The 16,996-nt window shown below is 45.0% G+C and overlaps 1 protein-coding gene across 1 annotated transcript in view; it reads left to right on the top strand.

The window, feature by feature from the left end:
- Marchf4 (membrane associated ring-CH-type finger 4) overlaps window positions 1-16,996 on the top strand; it is a 115,089-nt gene that overhangs the window by 65,072 nt on the left and 33,021 nt on the right. Inside the window, exons 2-3 of the mRNA XM_058577518.1 lie at window positions 8,969-9,124; window positions 14,695-14,887. Coding sequence (XP_058433501.1) covers window positions 8,969-9,124; window positions 14,695-14,887 — 349 coding nt within the window. The remainder of the gene's footprint in view (window positions 1-8,968; window positions 9,125-14,694; window positions 14,888-16,996) is intronic.

Raw genomic sequence — 16,996 nt, 5'->3', positions numbered from 1 at the left:
GGGGGAAATTCTCATATCATCCTATAGAAAAGTAGAAATCACAACACTCCCCCCACCCCCAATCTCTCCTTCACAATCTTTGCTGACAAGAAGTTCTCCATGATAGGTCATTTTTTTTTTAAATCCTGATACCAGGATACACTAATTCCACAACACCCCCCACCCCAGGCCTGGAGAATAAAGAAATCATTGCCTGCTGCCCTAAGGCAGAAGGCACTGGACTCTTCTAGAGTTTCCTAGCTTCTTCCTTCTATTCACTAACCCCACTTGAGTTTCTCCTTTGTCTCCTCCCTCCCCAAACCTCTATCAATCCAGATCACAGCTACACAAATAGTTGATCAATGTCATGGATGCGTTTGGTTGTGCCCATAAAATTGGAAGAGTCTGTTTTTGAGAAGCCTTATTGTTAGTTGGCTTCAAGGGATTAACAGTGTCTCAATGCTGGCAGAAGGAAGTAAGAAATTGTTGAGAGATAATTTGATTTAAAAAAGAAAGTACTCTATTACTAAGAAGACCAAAAAAGATTTAAGGCCTTAATGAGCTTAATGAGAGTCCAGGAAGTGATAGAACCATTATCAACTACCTATCATTATAGACTACCTAGGATGGACATTGGAAATTTCCTACCGTCTTTGATATCCCTTTTTTTTTTCTTTTCCTCAATTCCAATGAACTTTTTCTACTCCTATGCCTATTCCTCCCCACCCCAATACACATAGGTTCCAGCTCTACCCTGTAGGGAAGTTCTGATTTCAAAGCTTTTGATCCTGTGGGCCTTCATAGTAGAACATCTACTAGACAAGTGGGTCTTTCCTTGGTTATATAGATTCCATCTCAGAGCAATCTTTACTTCGCTTATAAAAATCTCTGTTTATTAACTTTATCTTAAATGTCTTAATAACTTTGTCCTTCTGAGAGTGGGACCATGAAGGAGTGAAGAGAAAGGAAAACCCCATCCTGTCCTTCTCTGCACACAGACATCAATTAATGGCCAATGAGCACTACCTAGAAATAGAATCAGAGAAGGGGAATGAAGGAAAGAACAACTGGGTTTCTAAAAGGGGAAATAGCAAGACCATCTCTTATATCAGAATAGGAAAAGTAAGGATCTGATGGACAGGCTGCTATGGATGAGACAAGAGACAAAAGGCATGTGACACCATCATGGGCAGAGATGATTTGGGTAAATCAGAGGCAGCCTGGTGAAACCGAACTGGTTTGGGAGCCCTACTCTTTCATTTGTTTGAACAAGGAACAACCTCACCATGTGGGTATCTTTCTCTGTAATGGGGACAATTGTTGTTAGTCTTGTGGGTTTATTGAGGTAGCAGGTGGTATAAAACCTATGGAAGTGTTCTGTAGATCTATGAAATGTTCTTACCATTAGGATTATTACTAGCCAGAGGGTGTTACAGAAAGAAGGAAGAAAGAAAGAAAAGTGATCAACATTGAAAGGAGGTGAGAAGGTAGGCTTAGAAGAGGGAGATCTGTCAAGCCCTATTGAACCCCTTAGATATCAGCCAGTATTTCCTGGGCACTTACTGTGTGCCAGGCATGGATCTAATTATAGTCTCTTACTACCCTCTTCTCTTGGTTTCACAGATGAGTCATTTTATTTTAATGAAACCCTCTCTACACTCTCCCAGGTAACTATTTTCTATCAACCTCAGACCTCTAATATCTCTTCCCTAACTTTGCTCTCAGCCCTGAGACTTTTCTGCATATTTTATCTAGAAAACAGAAGAAATAATAAATAAAACTTGCTGAATTCAGATTAATTCTTGGTTCTCATCCAACTTGACCCATGCACAACATTTGTAAGGCTGACAACTCCCTCTTTTCTTGAAATACTTTGCCTTCTTCCTTGGCTTTTGGAGCACCACGTTCCCTTCTTATCTCGCTGACCTTCCTTTCTCTGTCTTTTCTGCTGGTTCTCCACATCTCCTGACCTCTGAACACTGGCATCCCACCAGGATCAGCTCCAGGACCCCTTCCTTTTTTTTACCTAAACTCACAGCTTTGATTACCTCATCCAGGCTTGTGGATTTAAACACCATCTCTATGCCAATAACTCTCAAGTTTCTATTTTGACCTCTCAGCTCCACTCCAGAAAAATATGCACTAGTGCTTATGTGACATCTCCACTTGGAGAGTGAATAGACCTTTCAAAGTTGACACTTCCAAAACTGAGCTCCCAATCTCTCCTTCAAAACCTATTCCTCCTTCAGTTTTCTCATTTCACCAAAAGGTAACTCTCCATCTTTCCCAATGCTCAGATCAAAATTAGTATCATCTTTGACTTTTCTGCTTTGCTTACATCTACTCCATTAGCACATCTTGACATCTAATTCTTCAAAATATATCCAGAAACTGACCATTTTTCAGCATTTCCACTGCTACCATACTGGTCTGAAACATGACCATCACTTACCTGGATTATTGCAACAGTCTCCTGTGTCTGTGTTTTCCTGTATGTCTCTCCAGTCTGTTCCCAATAGAGCAGCCAATGCAATCCTGTCAAACACGGTCAGACTGTACCATTTGAAGGAGGTGAGAAGGTGGGCTTAGAGACAAGGAAATCTTCTATAACACTCTCTGCTTTTACATTCATAATTTCTCATCTTAATAAATGCCAAGTCCTTAAGATGGTCCACAGGCCTTTTCTGATCTGTACCCACTTTTTTGATCCCTGTTATGACCTCATCCCCTATTCCCTTTCTTCTCACTCACTCTACTCTAGATACTCAAGCATCTTTGTTCCTAGAACATTCCAGGCATGATTCTGCCTCAGAGAATTTGCATGTGATATTCCCTCTGTCCAGAATTCTTGGCCCATAGATATCTGCATGGTTTTCTCCCTTGCCTTTCTCAGGTCTTTACATAAATATCGCCTTTTGGCCAAGTCTTCCATAACATCCTGTTTAGCATTTCAATGTACCTCCTCCCTTGGGGTCCACTTTCCTTTTCTCTGTTTATTTTTCATAGCACATGACAGCATCTTGAGTACTTATGGTTTACTTGTTATATCATTTATTGTCTATTTCTTCAAGAGAATTTCATCAATTCCATTCATTGCTCTGTGCCTAGCACCTAAAACAGAACCTGGAACATAGTGGATAAATATTGAATGAATAAAGGAATATTGAACAGGGCCCAGAGATTTAAGTTTGCCCACGTCACATAGATTGTAAAAATCCTAGGTATTCCTAAGTCTGTCCAGGAATAGTGCTAAGATCTTAACCACCATAGTAGACTCAATAAGGGAATGTGACCCTAAACTGCACCACAAGGCTGGTGTTTCTGTAGTCTCCTTTGTTCAGATCTCCCAGAACTGCAAACTTCAGCATGTATGCTGTCTTTGCTCCACTAGGCTGTATTTCTTTCTTTCTGCTCAGGGGCGGGGTTGCCTGGAAGGGGAAGTCTTTAATTTACCTGCCACTGCCATGGCAACTAAGTAACCTAAGGACTCCAGAAGTGAGTATTGCAGATTGAATCAGGCCAAAAAAATAAAAATAAAGCAAGTCCCAAATAAACAAAGAAATCTGTGAATGGAGAAGCAAGTGGAGTCTTGTACCTGCAGCTTGCTGTGCCATTAACAGAGAAAAGAATCTATCCCATTCTCTCCTTCCTCCCACTGGATCAGGCACAGCCAAGGCAAGCAAGGGCTAGAGGATCACCTTGTCCTGACTCCTCCTCCTAGCATGACCTCAATCCAAGAGAGGTCTGCACTGTTCTGTTCAGCATCCCCAAAGAAGGGTCCCCAAATGCTCAGTATCCCAAGGAAACAGAAGACAGCCTTGGGCTACAAGTTAGGAGAACTCTATTCTAATCTCTTATCCTTGAAGAGCAATTCACCTAGAAAGTTCTTTAATCTTTACCATTCTCTCTTGCTCATTTGCCCCTTTTCTTAAGGCACTTGCTCCCTCCTTATGGATTTTACCTTAGAGTGATAGTAGGAAAATAAAATAGAGTTGTAGTAGAGAAAACTATAAGATTATAATCTAAATGTAAATTAAAATTGTAACATTTTTAACAAGAGGACTTACTTGTGCCAGGCTGCGTCAAGTTCTTGGCATGCTTGATCTCATGTAATCCATCTTTGGAGGAGGCAAGAATTATTTGCCCCAGAAAGATAAAGAAATAGAGCTTCAGAGAGGTTAAGAAGCTTGCCTAAGTTTGTACAGTTGATAATTAGTAAGAAGGCATTCAAAACCAAATTATCTCTTTCCCACAACCATGCTAGCCACTCCTCACATTGTGCCCCTTAGGGGGCAGGGGACTAGGGAGGATCCCATTTTTCTTGTCTTGGTCATTCCCAGGTAATCTTCCTACCCAAAGCTCTGAGAAGTGCATTGAGGAAGTGTCTGGTGTCCTTTGCATTTAATGAACCCTCTTCAGCCTCAGAATTTGCTGAGCTTTGCAGACAAGATCATGGTAGTCCCCCCAGCCCAACAGCCAGAGCTTGGGAGCTGGACCAGACGGGCATGTCCTTTCCTAAACCCTGGTGCCTATGCAGTGAGTAAACATACCTTTCACATGCATCTCTGATGGGCTCAGTTTGATGGATTATGTAAGAGCAGCCCAAATCCCAGAGGATTTGAAAATGATAAAGTGCCAAGCTGGGTGAAGATGCAGAAGGAGAGACAGGTCTGGAGTGGCAGCTGTGGGAGGCTTGGCTGAGTGGCCTGATCTGGACCAGGAATTGGGTGGATCTGGAAAAGAAACACAGGGAAGAGATCCATGGCACAGGTGCAGGTGGGGCAGCAGGAATAGGGACAGAGATATGGTGAAGCTCAGATGCTGAAGTCAGAAGGGCCTGGCTGCCATTCTGTCCACACATCAGCTAGCTCTGCGACTTGACTTGAGATTTTTTAAGCTTGGCTTTTAATGGAGTTTACTGTAGAAACATCTGCATTAAGTCTACCTTGACTCCACGGGGCTGCCAGGCATTTCCTCTTCCATTATTCTGGAAGACATACATCTGACCACCAGACCAGGCCCTTTAGAAGCCCTAAGTGGTAAAAAGATTATATATCCCAAATATACATAAAAACATACTAAACAAAAAGTATAAAACTTGTATGAATGCCAAGGTTAAAGTACATTCTTTCCTTCACTCCCTGTATACATCCAAAATCCTGGATCACATTTTTCATTAAATCTAAACTTCTTTTTCTAACAGTTTTGGCATTCTTGCTTTTTTAATATCTGATGAGATCAAGCATGTTTAGGGTGGTCTGACCACAGATGCTTTTTAATATCTGTAGTGCCAGAAGCAAGTCCCCATTTTGCCTTCTGGATTGTCTAGCCCAAGGGAAAGTTGTGGGTGGGAGAATGAACAAATCACTTCAGTGGAAGCAGCGCAGCCCTGGGCTCTTGGGCCTTTAGCCAGACAGTGGGCCAGGCCAGGTCGTGCTTCCTCCTTCTTCAGGTAGGTATCTGATGTTCCTCAGCCAGAGCCAAGATGGGGAGCCCAGGTTGGGTTTTCAGTTGTGCCCAGCCAGCAGGCCTTCCTGGCTTTTCCTACTTGGTAAGCAATGAGCGTAGACTTCACTGTCACTTGGCACCATTGCCAGGGACCGGAAGTAATGTCTTTTACCTGATCGGCAATTTGACATGGCTGTTTAACAACCCGATTAATCAAACCCAGCTCATCCTGTTAGAATTAATGAGCCTAGGAAATGTGGCCATGAATAACGAGGGCTTTCGCCCCTCCTCCAGCACCTCCCTCCACTACCTCCCTCGTATTTCATTCTCAGAGCCATAGAACAGCCACTCCATACCAAGGACTGTTAGGCCCCAGTAGGGATCAAGACTGGCCAGCTATGATCATATCTCCTGCCTTTCCTCCCCAAGACACTATAGTTGCCCACTGGGATCTAGAGGTTGCCTCTTGGTCATCAGACAGATATGCATATGTTCAGCTGTCAAAGTTGTACTGAGGGTCTCACTGTACCAGGCATTGCACTAGATGCGAGGAATGCAGACATGAATAAAATATTGTCCCTATGAGGGGGTCACAGTGTAGTGACCTAGACACAAATGAGGGAGTGTCATGACAGGGGGTATGGGAAGGGCCTAAAGCCACAGCAAAAGGAAGCCTGTCAATATTGGAGGAGCAGAGTGTGGAACTAGGGAGAGTTCCATGGAGCTGAACACCTAAACATTTCTGCCATCAAATTCATTCATTATACATGTATATAGGGAGTGACAAGGCACTGAAAAAGGCGTAAGATGAACATGGTTCCCTGCCAGGTTTCTGTTCTCGCGACTAAAAGGCTCAGGGGTCACTCTAGTTAAACTGGGCTAACTGGGCTGCACGAAATAACCACACAAGAGACACAAATACCTTTATCTTTGGGGTTGCTGTGACGGCTCCTCTGACCTTAAGGGTCCGCAGAAAGAGAGAGAGAGAGAGCACGTGCTGACCCCTTTTATTGAGGAGAAGCTATTCAAATGAGGCAAGGGGTCAGGTTTCAGGGGGCTGAGTCTATCTTCATGATGTCCACTGTCAGCAGGTTGACTGACACCTGGGTAGGCCACACCCAAGGGCACAGTAAGAGGAGGGGACACACACAAGGCACTTCCATGGAAGATTCTATCCTAAACAGGGCGAGGGGTTATATTACAAAGGAACAGGTGAGCATAGCTTCACCCATGGGGCTGTAGCAAGACACACCCATTTCTGTGACTGAGTGCCTCAGCACCCAGCTGGGGAGTGTAACTCAGTCACCCGTAAGGTTGGCCTCCCACAGTTCCCATTCTCACAAAGTGGGAAATGCAGAAAACCTGAGAAGACGCTGATTTATTTTTTCATTTACTCAAACCACAAAAAGCTGTTGAGGACCTTCTGGTGTAGAGCTTGGTACCAGGGGAAACAAGTACAAAGATGTACACATTACTCCTTCCTCCCTGAGTTATTTAGTGCATAGAGAGGTATATGCAGACACATGTAGTTATGTGCTAAGTACTCTAACAGGGATATGCACTTTATCACTTAAAGATATGCACTTAAAGATCAAAGTACTGGCTATGGTTGTAGCTCAGTGGTAGAGCCCTTGCCTAGCATTTGTGAAGTACTGAGTTCCTTCCTCAGCATCACATAAAAAAAAGATATAAAAAATACAATAGCATTTAAAAATAAAAGATTGAAGTACTAACTCAACTTAGAGAGGTCAGAAATGACTCCCCATAAGGGGTAGCATTAGAATCATCTTGATGACAGAGTAGCAGTTTGACAGGTAGACCATGTAGAAAAGGACTTTTTTAGCTCTCATCCAGGCCAAGGATAGGGTTTTGAGTGACAGGAGTTGGAAAGGAAAGATGATTCCAGAAATTTTGGAAGGAAATGGCTGGTTCTACAGTCTGCAGCAAAGAACATGATTAAATATGCAAATGGAAATCTAAAACTTAGAGACCAGGAGATCCTGGACTTACTTGTTCATTACTGGGAACAAGAAGTAGTTGCATGAATGGCGAAATTTCCCCATTTGAAGGGATGTGGCTCAAGTGGCCATATCTCAAACACACCAGCTGGGGTTTAGGGATAGGGTTGTACACAGCTTCTCAGAGATCCTTTGATAGGAGTGAGGCATTTATTTTAGCTGGATCTAAAATAAATAAACTGGGGGTGGAGGCATAAAGACCAAAGGAGGAGGAGGCCATGAGCAAGGTTGGGGAGTTGGTAGCCCCAACTGCTAAAGTTTCTGGAAAGGTAAATGGAGGAGCTAGGAGGATGGGGATTTAGTGATCAAACATGGTGGACCCTGAGCTAGGAGGGAGAAAGAGAACAGACATAGGTAAGCCAGATCAAAAGAAGGAGGGGAGAGAAAAGGAGCAGTGAAGCTCACGGAGACCCTTTAAGGTCACCACATCAGGTGGTGTAGAGACACAGGCTTCAGTCATGGCCATCTGAGGTATCACAGGGAGCTCTGAAGAATGAGCCCAACTCTCCGGCCCACTCATAAGGGTTCCAAATCCAGACACGATCTAGCTTGGCTAGGTCCTTTGCATCCCTGTTTCTTGTGCCCTCCGGCTGGGCTTTTGCCATTTTTGCCAAGACTGACTGGAGTGATTCAGCCTTCAGCAAGGGCACTGGCTCAACCTCTGAGGTTCCCAGGGTTCCCAGGATGCAGGCCTAACCCATATTTTTCTTACTTGAGAGACTTCATTGAAGAACCTAGATTTCTATGCATTGGCCTCAGGAGAATGCCAATGCTCAACACAAGACTCTACATTCAGGCAAAATGACCCTCACAACACGTTTTACAAACCTGCATTCCTTGTTAACACTAGACTATTGAGAGGTTTTACATAAAGATTCCCTGAAGGAATGAGGGTGCAATTCAGTGGTAGAGTTCCTTCCTAGTATACATGAGGCCCTGGGTTCAATATCCTACACACACACAAATACACACACACACACACACACACACACACACACACACACGATTCCCACCAGTCTGCACATCTACAGCTGGCTGGAGTTGATGATAGTTGTCCTTCAAACTTAGACCTGAGCCCTCCAATTCACACCAGCTGTCTTCCCTCACTTCTGTTGCCTTTCTGGCCTGGAGGGCATTTGAGTTCAAGACCCTGGACTAGGCTTTGAAAGGGAAATTCAAGGAGCCTGACACCCCTTTTGGACTGCAGAGGCTTCCACAGAAACTAACCCACTCATGTTCATAGCAACCTAGGACTTGGGCAGTACAAGAAATTCTTACCAATTGGGGACAGGGTCTAGAACTGGCAGTGGAGCTGACTGAAGTTGCTTGGCCTCCATGGTGGGGATGCTGGTGCTTGGGCCTCCTCTGTGGAGTCTAGTTACTCCAGATAAAGCCTGTGGTCTGGTCGTGGTGGCCTGGTCTGACCTACCTGGGTGGCTCAAACCAGTGTTCCAGGTCCATCCACCCATCTCTCCCTCAGACTCGGGCTCAGGCCTGACCACCCTCTGCCTCTCTCCCTGCAGGGGGAGCTGTTGAGCCCGTGCCGCTGCGATGGCTCAGTCAAGTGCACGCACCAGCCGTGCCTCATCAAATGGATCAGCGAGCGGGGCTGCTGGAGCTGTGAGCTGTGCTACTACAAGTACCACGTCATTGCCATAAGCACAAAGAACCCTCTACAGGTGAGCCTGGGGCCTGGGGTGGAGTGGGGAGGGCACTGGAACCTGGGGCCTCCACCCTGGCTGCTTCCTGGAGCAGCTTGGAGCTCAGGGGAGGCCTGCCAGCAGGAGGTAATGAAAGATATAAAAATTTTTTTTCTCTTAAGCATCAGCAATAAGAGGAAGGGACGGGGCAAGAGGGAAATAGATGTAGAAGGAAAGGAGCCAGGAGAATCTGATGGGAGAGAGAGAATAAGACAGACAGTGGGTGAATTGAAGAGTGAATGGTGAGCTAAGTCCAGTGGTGCACACCTGTAATCCCAGCCTCTTGGGAATCCCAGCCTCAACTCACTGAGGTCCTAAGCAACTTATCGAGACCCTGTCTCAAAATAAAACATAGAAAGGGCTGGGGATGTGGTTCAGTGTTAAGTGATCCTGGGTTCAAAAAAAAAGTGAATAGGGAAAGAAAGGAAGAAGGAAGTCAAGAAGGAAAGGGATAGGAAGAAAGAGAGAAATAAAAAAGGGAGGGAGGGGAAACAAGGAAGGAAGTGAAGAAAGGCTAAAAGGCAGAAGAGAGCAAGACATGGGGAAAAGACAGGGTGGGAAGGGCAAGAAGGGCCGAGTTGAGTCCAGGGCTGGAAAAGAAGAAATAGCAGCAAGAAAACTCAGCAGCCCTTTTCAAACTTTAATGTAACTGGAATTTTGTCAAAATGCCAACTAAGATTCAGTGGGTCTGAGGCAGGGCCTGAGAATCTGCATTTCTTACAAGTTATTGGGTGATGCTCTCGCCGCTGGCTCAAATCACACTTCCTGTGACAAGGAACAAAGAGAAAAATGGAGAGGAGACAAGAGAGGGAGGCAGAGAAGAGAGGGGAATAAGGAAGGAAGAAAGAGAAAGGGACAGCGTAGGAAAAGGCCACCGGGAGAGGAGAGGGTAGGCAGGGCCAGAACTGGGTCACGCCTACCAAATGGGTTCCAGCAGAACTCAGGGCCCCCCTGCCCATTGCCTCCCCTCCTGCCCTGCCCTGATGCGTTCATCTTTTCCCGAGGAGGTAGCAGGCCCTGCGCCACCCTTGCCAATCCCCCCAATCAAGCAACTCTCCCTGCAGGGTGCACACACACATAGAGAGCTCTTTTGCTTCTGGAAATACCTCCACATATGCAGGATCAGCCAATTAAGCTGCCACATAATCAATTAGCCAGCATGACAGTGAGGATGGGGACTTTGGTCTCCAGGCACAGATTCCTCCTCCTCCTCTCTGAGGGGGCAGAGAGAGAGAGCCCTGGGAGCTGGGGTTCAGCAGTGATGGGTGGGGTGGGTCCTTTGCATGAGGCATAGTTTGAACCCCTAAAATGTCCAGGGCTTTTTATTTTAAACCCTGTAGAATTGTCCATGAGGTACTCCCAGGAATGAGTGAGAAAATAACAGACAGACAGACACACACACACACATACAGAGAGAGAGAGAGAGAGAGAGAGAGAGAGAGAGAGAGAGAGGGAATATCTTATGTGCGTGAAGCAGGGGGGTAGGTGTCTTTCCAGAATCTCCCCCCTTTCCTTCTTTCTAAGAGAACCCCACTGTGGTGGGGTGTTGCTGGAAGGTGGCATTAAAAGTCTCAGGCACCTCAGCTCTTAATGGTGAGCCACAGGGTCAGAATGAGAGGTGCCCCTCCCTGCCACTGCTCCCATCTTCAGCCATTTGCTTCAAAATCTTGAAGTGTCTTAAAATAGCAGTGTCACGAGACAGCTGATTCCACGTCCTCTGGGTGCTGGCGGAGGTCTGAGTGCATTAACCACCCCTTCCTTTGCAGCTGACTCAAGCCTCAAGAAAGGTCAGATCCCAAATTCATCAGCCCAGCACAAAGTACCCACCTCTTGGCTCCACCCCTAGCTCATATAATGAAAAGCCATTCAGGAATAGCCTTTTCCTAAGGGTGAAAAAGAAGAGCTTATTCTCATCATGTAAGTCAGATAAGCAAGTGGAAGCGTTGGCAGTAATGGCCTATTAATCCATTCTCAAGTTACTACCCTGCCTTCAGTTGTGAGTTTCTGGACCCTGATGACCCCTCTGGTTCTGCTGGTTCTTAGCATTGGTGTGTGCTCAGTAAATGCTGTTTCCCTTTCGCAGAAGAAGTAGTTGGACTAGAAGTTGTGTTGTGTGTTTGTGGCCCAAACTGTCCCACTTATGTGACCTGGTCTTCTCTGGCCTATCCACATATGAGACCGCTGCCTCCTCAGCCTCAGTGGACAACCTCTGTACCCACAAACTGGCAGGATCATCTGTAGAACAGGATGGGGCTGGCAGCTCTGATCACAAGCAAGCAGAGCAAAGGGTCTGCTCTCTGAGGGTCATGTTCCTTCTAGGTCTCTTGGGTCTCTCAGCTCCTGATTCGTGCCATATGCAAAGCTATAGGAAATAGCACCACTATTCACCATGCAGCAGTACCTCAGTGACTGTCTCTCTGAAAGCAATGTTTCCAGCCAGAATAACCATAGGAAAGGAGTCACAGCATACCTTGTGGGTCTCAAGTCTCCATGGCTGCTACACCTAAACTGCAATTATAGCAGACCTCCCTTTTCCATGATTTTCCTTTCTGTGGTTTCAGTTAACCATGGCCAACTGCAGTCCAAAAATTTAAAATGGAAAATTCCAGAAATAAATAATTCATAAGTTTTAAATTGCATCCCATTCTGAGTAGCATGATGAAATCTCATGCTGTCCTGCTCCATCCTGCCTGGGACATGAATCATCCCTTTGTCCAGAGTATTTACACTGAATATGTTACCTACCTGTTAGTTACTTAGTAACTGCCTCAGTCATCAGAACAACTGTTGTGATATCACATATAGTGCTTGTATATAGAATTCAGTACCTGCTGAGGTTTCAGATATCCACTGGAGGTCTTGGATTGTACTCCCCTTGGATAAGGGGGGACTATAGTTTATTAATAAATATGTAGTTAGTGCTTATTAGGTGCTAGTCAGTGTTCTAAATATTCATATATATTGCCTAATTCAATCCTGAAAACAACGCAGTGAAGTGGGTACTGTTATTCCCAATTTACAGATGAGACAATGGAGGCACAGAGGGATTTGATGGTCTTCCCAAGTTTGCATAGTAATTAAGTGGTAGAGCAGGGTTGCTATCTGAAGATACTCCTGGGCTCAGGCTCTTAACCTGTCCCCAGAGTGCCCATGCACCCTGAGGACTACAACTGTCTTAACAGGCTTATCTGTTTTTGCTGAAACAATACACTGGCTTGACAGTTTTTTCATTTAACCCTCACGATACTCTAGAAAGCAAGAAGGACCAATTATTTCTATTTTTATAGAAAGAAAATTGATAGTCTTCATGACTTATTGGCTTCTCACTCACACTCAGCAAGTCTGAACAGAGCTCAACTAGAATCAGGTCTTCTGACCCCTGCTCCACGCCCCTATCTGTTATATATACTGTCTTCCTGCTCTAGCCCTTGGTCTCTCATTCACTTGTGCAGCAGGGCAGGAATGGAGATGGAGAAGACTCATGATATCAGGGTCAGAATCTTTGGACAGAGGTTTCAAAGTTGCAGGTGTCTGGTGAAGCAGAGCCCGTACCACTGACACCTCTCCCCCTCCCAGCCTTCCTTTGAGATTTCAGAGCTCTCTCCTTGGAGTGGCTTCCCCCACGTCTCTGTGGGGTGTCACATGGAAGGCATAGGAGGAGAGTTCTTATCCATAGCACCCCAATCTGTTCCTTCATCATGCTTCACACTGAGGTCAGGAGCCCTGTTAGGCTCCTAGGTTCTGCAGGTGACTTAGGGGTGGTAGAAGAGGTCAGGGATGAGGAGGACTTTTTTGCCTCTATATTTGGGGCTCTTGAAGTCTAGAGGAATAGAACAAGTTGAGATTTACTGATGCCTCAATGATAAACAGGAAATGCTCACTCAGGAGCTCTCCCTCTAGGCAGTGGGGCAGACCCTGGGGAAAGCATTTGTTGTTCACAAGAGAAGTCTATGTGATAGGGCCATCTTCTGGAAATCTCCTTTGTTTTGTGTAACCCTAGGCTGGGAGATGCAATGGAAAGTTTAAAGGCCCAATTCCCTGTAATGGGATGCTATCTCTATCATTAAAGGTCAAGGCCAATGTCCTACATTTGGACTAGCAAGTGCAATGTTTCCCAATGGTTACGATTTCTCAGGAGGCCACTGGCCAGTGCCTGTTCCAGGTCGTTGAAGGCAAGGTGAGGGCTCCCTGTTTGCAGGAGCTGGGCCTGTCCTCTTGCTCAGATGGCAATGCTTCCTGGGGGTATTCCCAGTAGGGCACTATGCATACCCCTCCAATCAGGAGATCTCCTTGCCTCCACCTTCCCAAGTCTGATCCTGTCAGCTATACCTAAAAACCATTCACGCATTACATGTACTCTTAGGCAAAGTCCTAGATCTGTACGCATTTTACAAAACTCTGCATGGTCTTCCCTTTCGCCATTGTCTCACCTCAGTCTCTTGCTTCCTCCCCTCCATTCACTCTGATCTCCATCCAGGTTTTCATACGTATTGTGCTTTCTTCTGAACAGGGCCTTTGCACATGCTCTTTCCTCTGCTTGGGATACTCTTTCTTCCTCTATTTGCCTAGTAAACTCCTACTCAGTTCAAGCATCATCCTACGGGAAGCCAAATGCCCTATCACAGACTTTCCCAATACCATGTACTTCCTTTTTTTACCCGAGATGAATCATAGTTGTGAATTCACAGGGCTATGCTTCCTACACTGTGAGCTTCATTGGGGTGGGGTGGGGTGTGACCTTGTTTTTGCCTAATGCTTTATCTCTGGCACGTAGAACAGTGGCCAGACACATGAAAGTTACTTAACACATAGTCGTTGAGTGATAACATAAATAAATAACCCCAAAACTGAAATCCAACTCTTGGCTTATTTAAGCAAGTACTGCCTGGACCTGCTGTGGAATCATAAAATTCCAAAGCTGAAACTCACCCACACCCTTCAATTCATCCATCAGTACTGCTATAAGTACAGTACTTTTTCTGTAAAAGAAAAAGAAATATCAGTATTAATATACATTCAGTAAATTATAAACTATTTTTCTTATTTCTCCCCCATATCCTGTTTTCTCCTTAACTATTGAATTGGTAATCTCTAGCGTGTATATTAAATGGCATGCAGGATGGTGTTGTAGAAACAAAACAGGCAGGAGAGAGACCTGTGACCTTTCAAAACCTATTTGTGGGAAAATAAACTGTGTTGCTCTGAAAAGAAGATTCTGAAGCCCTGAATCACCACCCACACTTAGTCTATTTTCTTTTTCTCCTTCCCATTTCTCTGTCTGTTTAATAATCAAATATATAAGGATCTTCTTCTTAGCTATGCCTGCCCAGAACTCTCTCCTTACAAAATTTGTGATCATTTCATGGGATGTGGTTTTCCTCTGCATCAAAAGTACAATGTAAAATTGCAAAAATATTCATTGTAGTACAAGTTGAGAAGCTCTAATTTAAATTCAATATCAGAGGTGAGCTGTTAGAGCAGGTGGAAGAAGGATGAAAATGGGTAAGGGCATCCAAGCAACAGCTAACCTGCCACTCTCTCCTTCCTAGTGGCAGGCTATCTCTCTGACAGTCATCGAGAAGGTTCAGATTGCGGCCGCCATCTTGGGTTCCCTCTTCCTCATCGCCAGTATCTCTTGGCTCATCTGGTCGACCTTCAGTCCCTCAGCAAAATGGCAGCGCCAAGACCTCCTCTTCCAGATCTGCTACGGGATGTATGGCTTCATGGACGTGGTGTGCATAGGTGGGTCCGTGGGCTTGTCTTCAAGGGAGGTGGGGAGCCATGTGCTGATGAGGTGGCCAGAACCCTCAGGATCTCATCCCCTGGAAGCCAAAGCAGAAATGGCTCCAAGTTCAAGACCTATGAGCTCAGGAGAGGCCATAGCTGAGATAGGAGAGGGAGGAAGCAGGACAGGGAAGAAAGATCAAAACATACGCAAGTAAATCTGTCTTGCCCAGCTGAAGACAAGGATAAGGAGGCTTGCAGGTAAGATTTGAGAGGTCAGTTGGTCAGTCCATCTGCCTCAGGCAGGCTGTGGAAAACCTCTTCTGTGTTATATGCCCCTTGGCTGTCCTGTCATGACAAGGGATGTCTATACAATTCCATTCTCTTCCCAGCAAAATGCTCAGAAATAGCTGTCATGGTATTTGCCTCACTCCTCCCCCAGTTTTATATAATCCTACTCCAATGCCCTAAATTTCTCCAGTCCAGTGGTTTTCAAACTGTGTGTAGTGCTGGGGTTTCATACACAGCTCCAGAAACCATCTTTGAAAGTAGGAAATAGAATGCTACACAGACAGGTTCTGAATCCTCACCACTGCTTCACCCTGAGTTTTTGTACTTTTATCTATTTACATATATTTCTGTTTCAGGAAAGATTTTGTTTAAAAAGCTTTGGTGTTTTGGAAGAATTTGGAATCCATTGCTTTACTTCTTGCTTCTTCTCTTACCCTGTCATGTTCCTTTTCTCTTCTACCATGACTAGTGGAGGGCTGGGTCCTTTTTGTCCCAATAGATAATTATGGCTGTCAACCTCAAAGGATTGGTCCAAGCAACTGAGGAGGCAGAGAAGGGCCCTGGCTTTTCTGAGTGAAATGAAGCATGAGTAATCCCTGGCTATACCTCCCAACCTGGAATGCTTGGTATCCCCTATGCAACAGGAGTGGGAGCATTAGCATTCCATGATTGTCTTCTCTGGGCACTAGTGTGTGTATTATATTAAATATACTCTGCTTCTCTGTTTGGCAGGAAAACATCTATTAGAATTTGGCTAGGATAATGTTGATGTGAGTTTCTTTGGGGTTCTTTAATATTAGGAATCAGAAAGACCAAAAGACTGGCATACTGATAGCAACAGCTTCAGACCAGTGATGCTAGAACTTGTGAATTTATCTAAGCCATCTTTCTGCCTCTCTATGCTAACGAAATCAATATATCAAGCCCAAGTTCAAGAGCCTTGTAATTATGGCCCCTATGCAGTGAGAGAAACAGACAGCCCAGGTGTGAAGGATTGTGGAAAAGAAAAGACTATGAATAGGGAGGAATTTGACATTGATGCATTCAAATCTACTTTCCCATCCCATAAAACTCTCTCCCTACTCCTGCTGAGGTCTGGGTTGTTAATGCCAAAATCCAGGTGTCTCCATATGGAGGATTATGGCAGCTCTGGCATGGAGGTGAGAACAGTAGAGGGGCTTCCTGTGGGGGCTCCTCCAGCTGCCCTTCATTCTCTTTCAGGTAGACAGTAGGTCTGTTCCTGAGGTGTGCTTCTATGATTTTCCTGTCATGTAGTGTATTAGTTTTCTCCTTCAGGTAGACATTAGGTCTGTTCCTGAGGTGTGCTTCTGTGATTTTCCTGTCATGTAGTGTATTAGTTAGGTTTGGCTGCAGTAACAAAAAAATTCCCTCAAATCACAGTTTCTTCAACAAACATTTCCCATTCATGGGTTTGTGAGATAGTTAAGACTCTGCTGGTGGGTTGGTGTTGTAGCTCAGTGGTAGAGCACTCACCAGCACATATGAGGCACTGGATTTGATCCTCAGCACCATATAAAAATAAATAGATAGATAGATAGAGGTATTGCGTCCATCTATAACGAGAGAGAGAGAGAGAGAGAGAGAGAGAGAGAGAGAGAGAGAGAGAGAGAGAGAGATTGACTCACTTAAAAAAAATTAAAAAGAGAGAGAGACTGCTGAGCTTGGCTTGGTTTAGCTGCTGGCTGTGCATTGCTTTCAGGCCCACTCCCAGTGTCTACTCATGCTGGGACCTGGGCTAAAGGAGCTGAGACTACTAAGATTAAGATGTGCTCTTCTAGCCAAGTGCAGAAGTACAAGAGGATTGGTGGAAATTTT

The sequence above is a fragment of the Marmota monax genome, unplaced genomic scaffold (assembly GCF_021218885.2).
Source record: "Marmota monax isolate L192 unplaced genomic scaffold, Marmota_monax_Labrador192_F-V1.1 WCK01_AAM20220418_F8-fsc00041, whole genome shotgun sequence".
NCBI classification, from domain to species: Eukaryota; Metazoa; Chordata; class Mammalia; order Rodentia; family Sciuridae; genus Marmota; species Marmota monax.
Note: the sequence above shows the minus strand (reverse complement) of the source record. Positions and strands in the feature narration are given on the sequence as shown.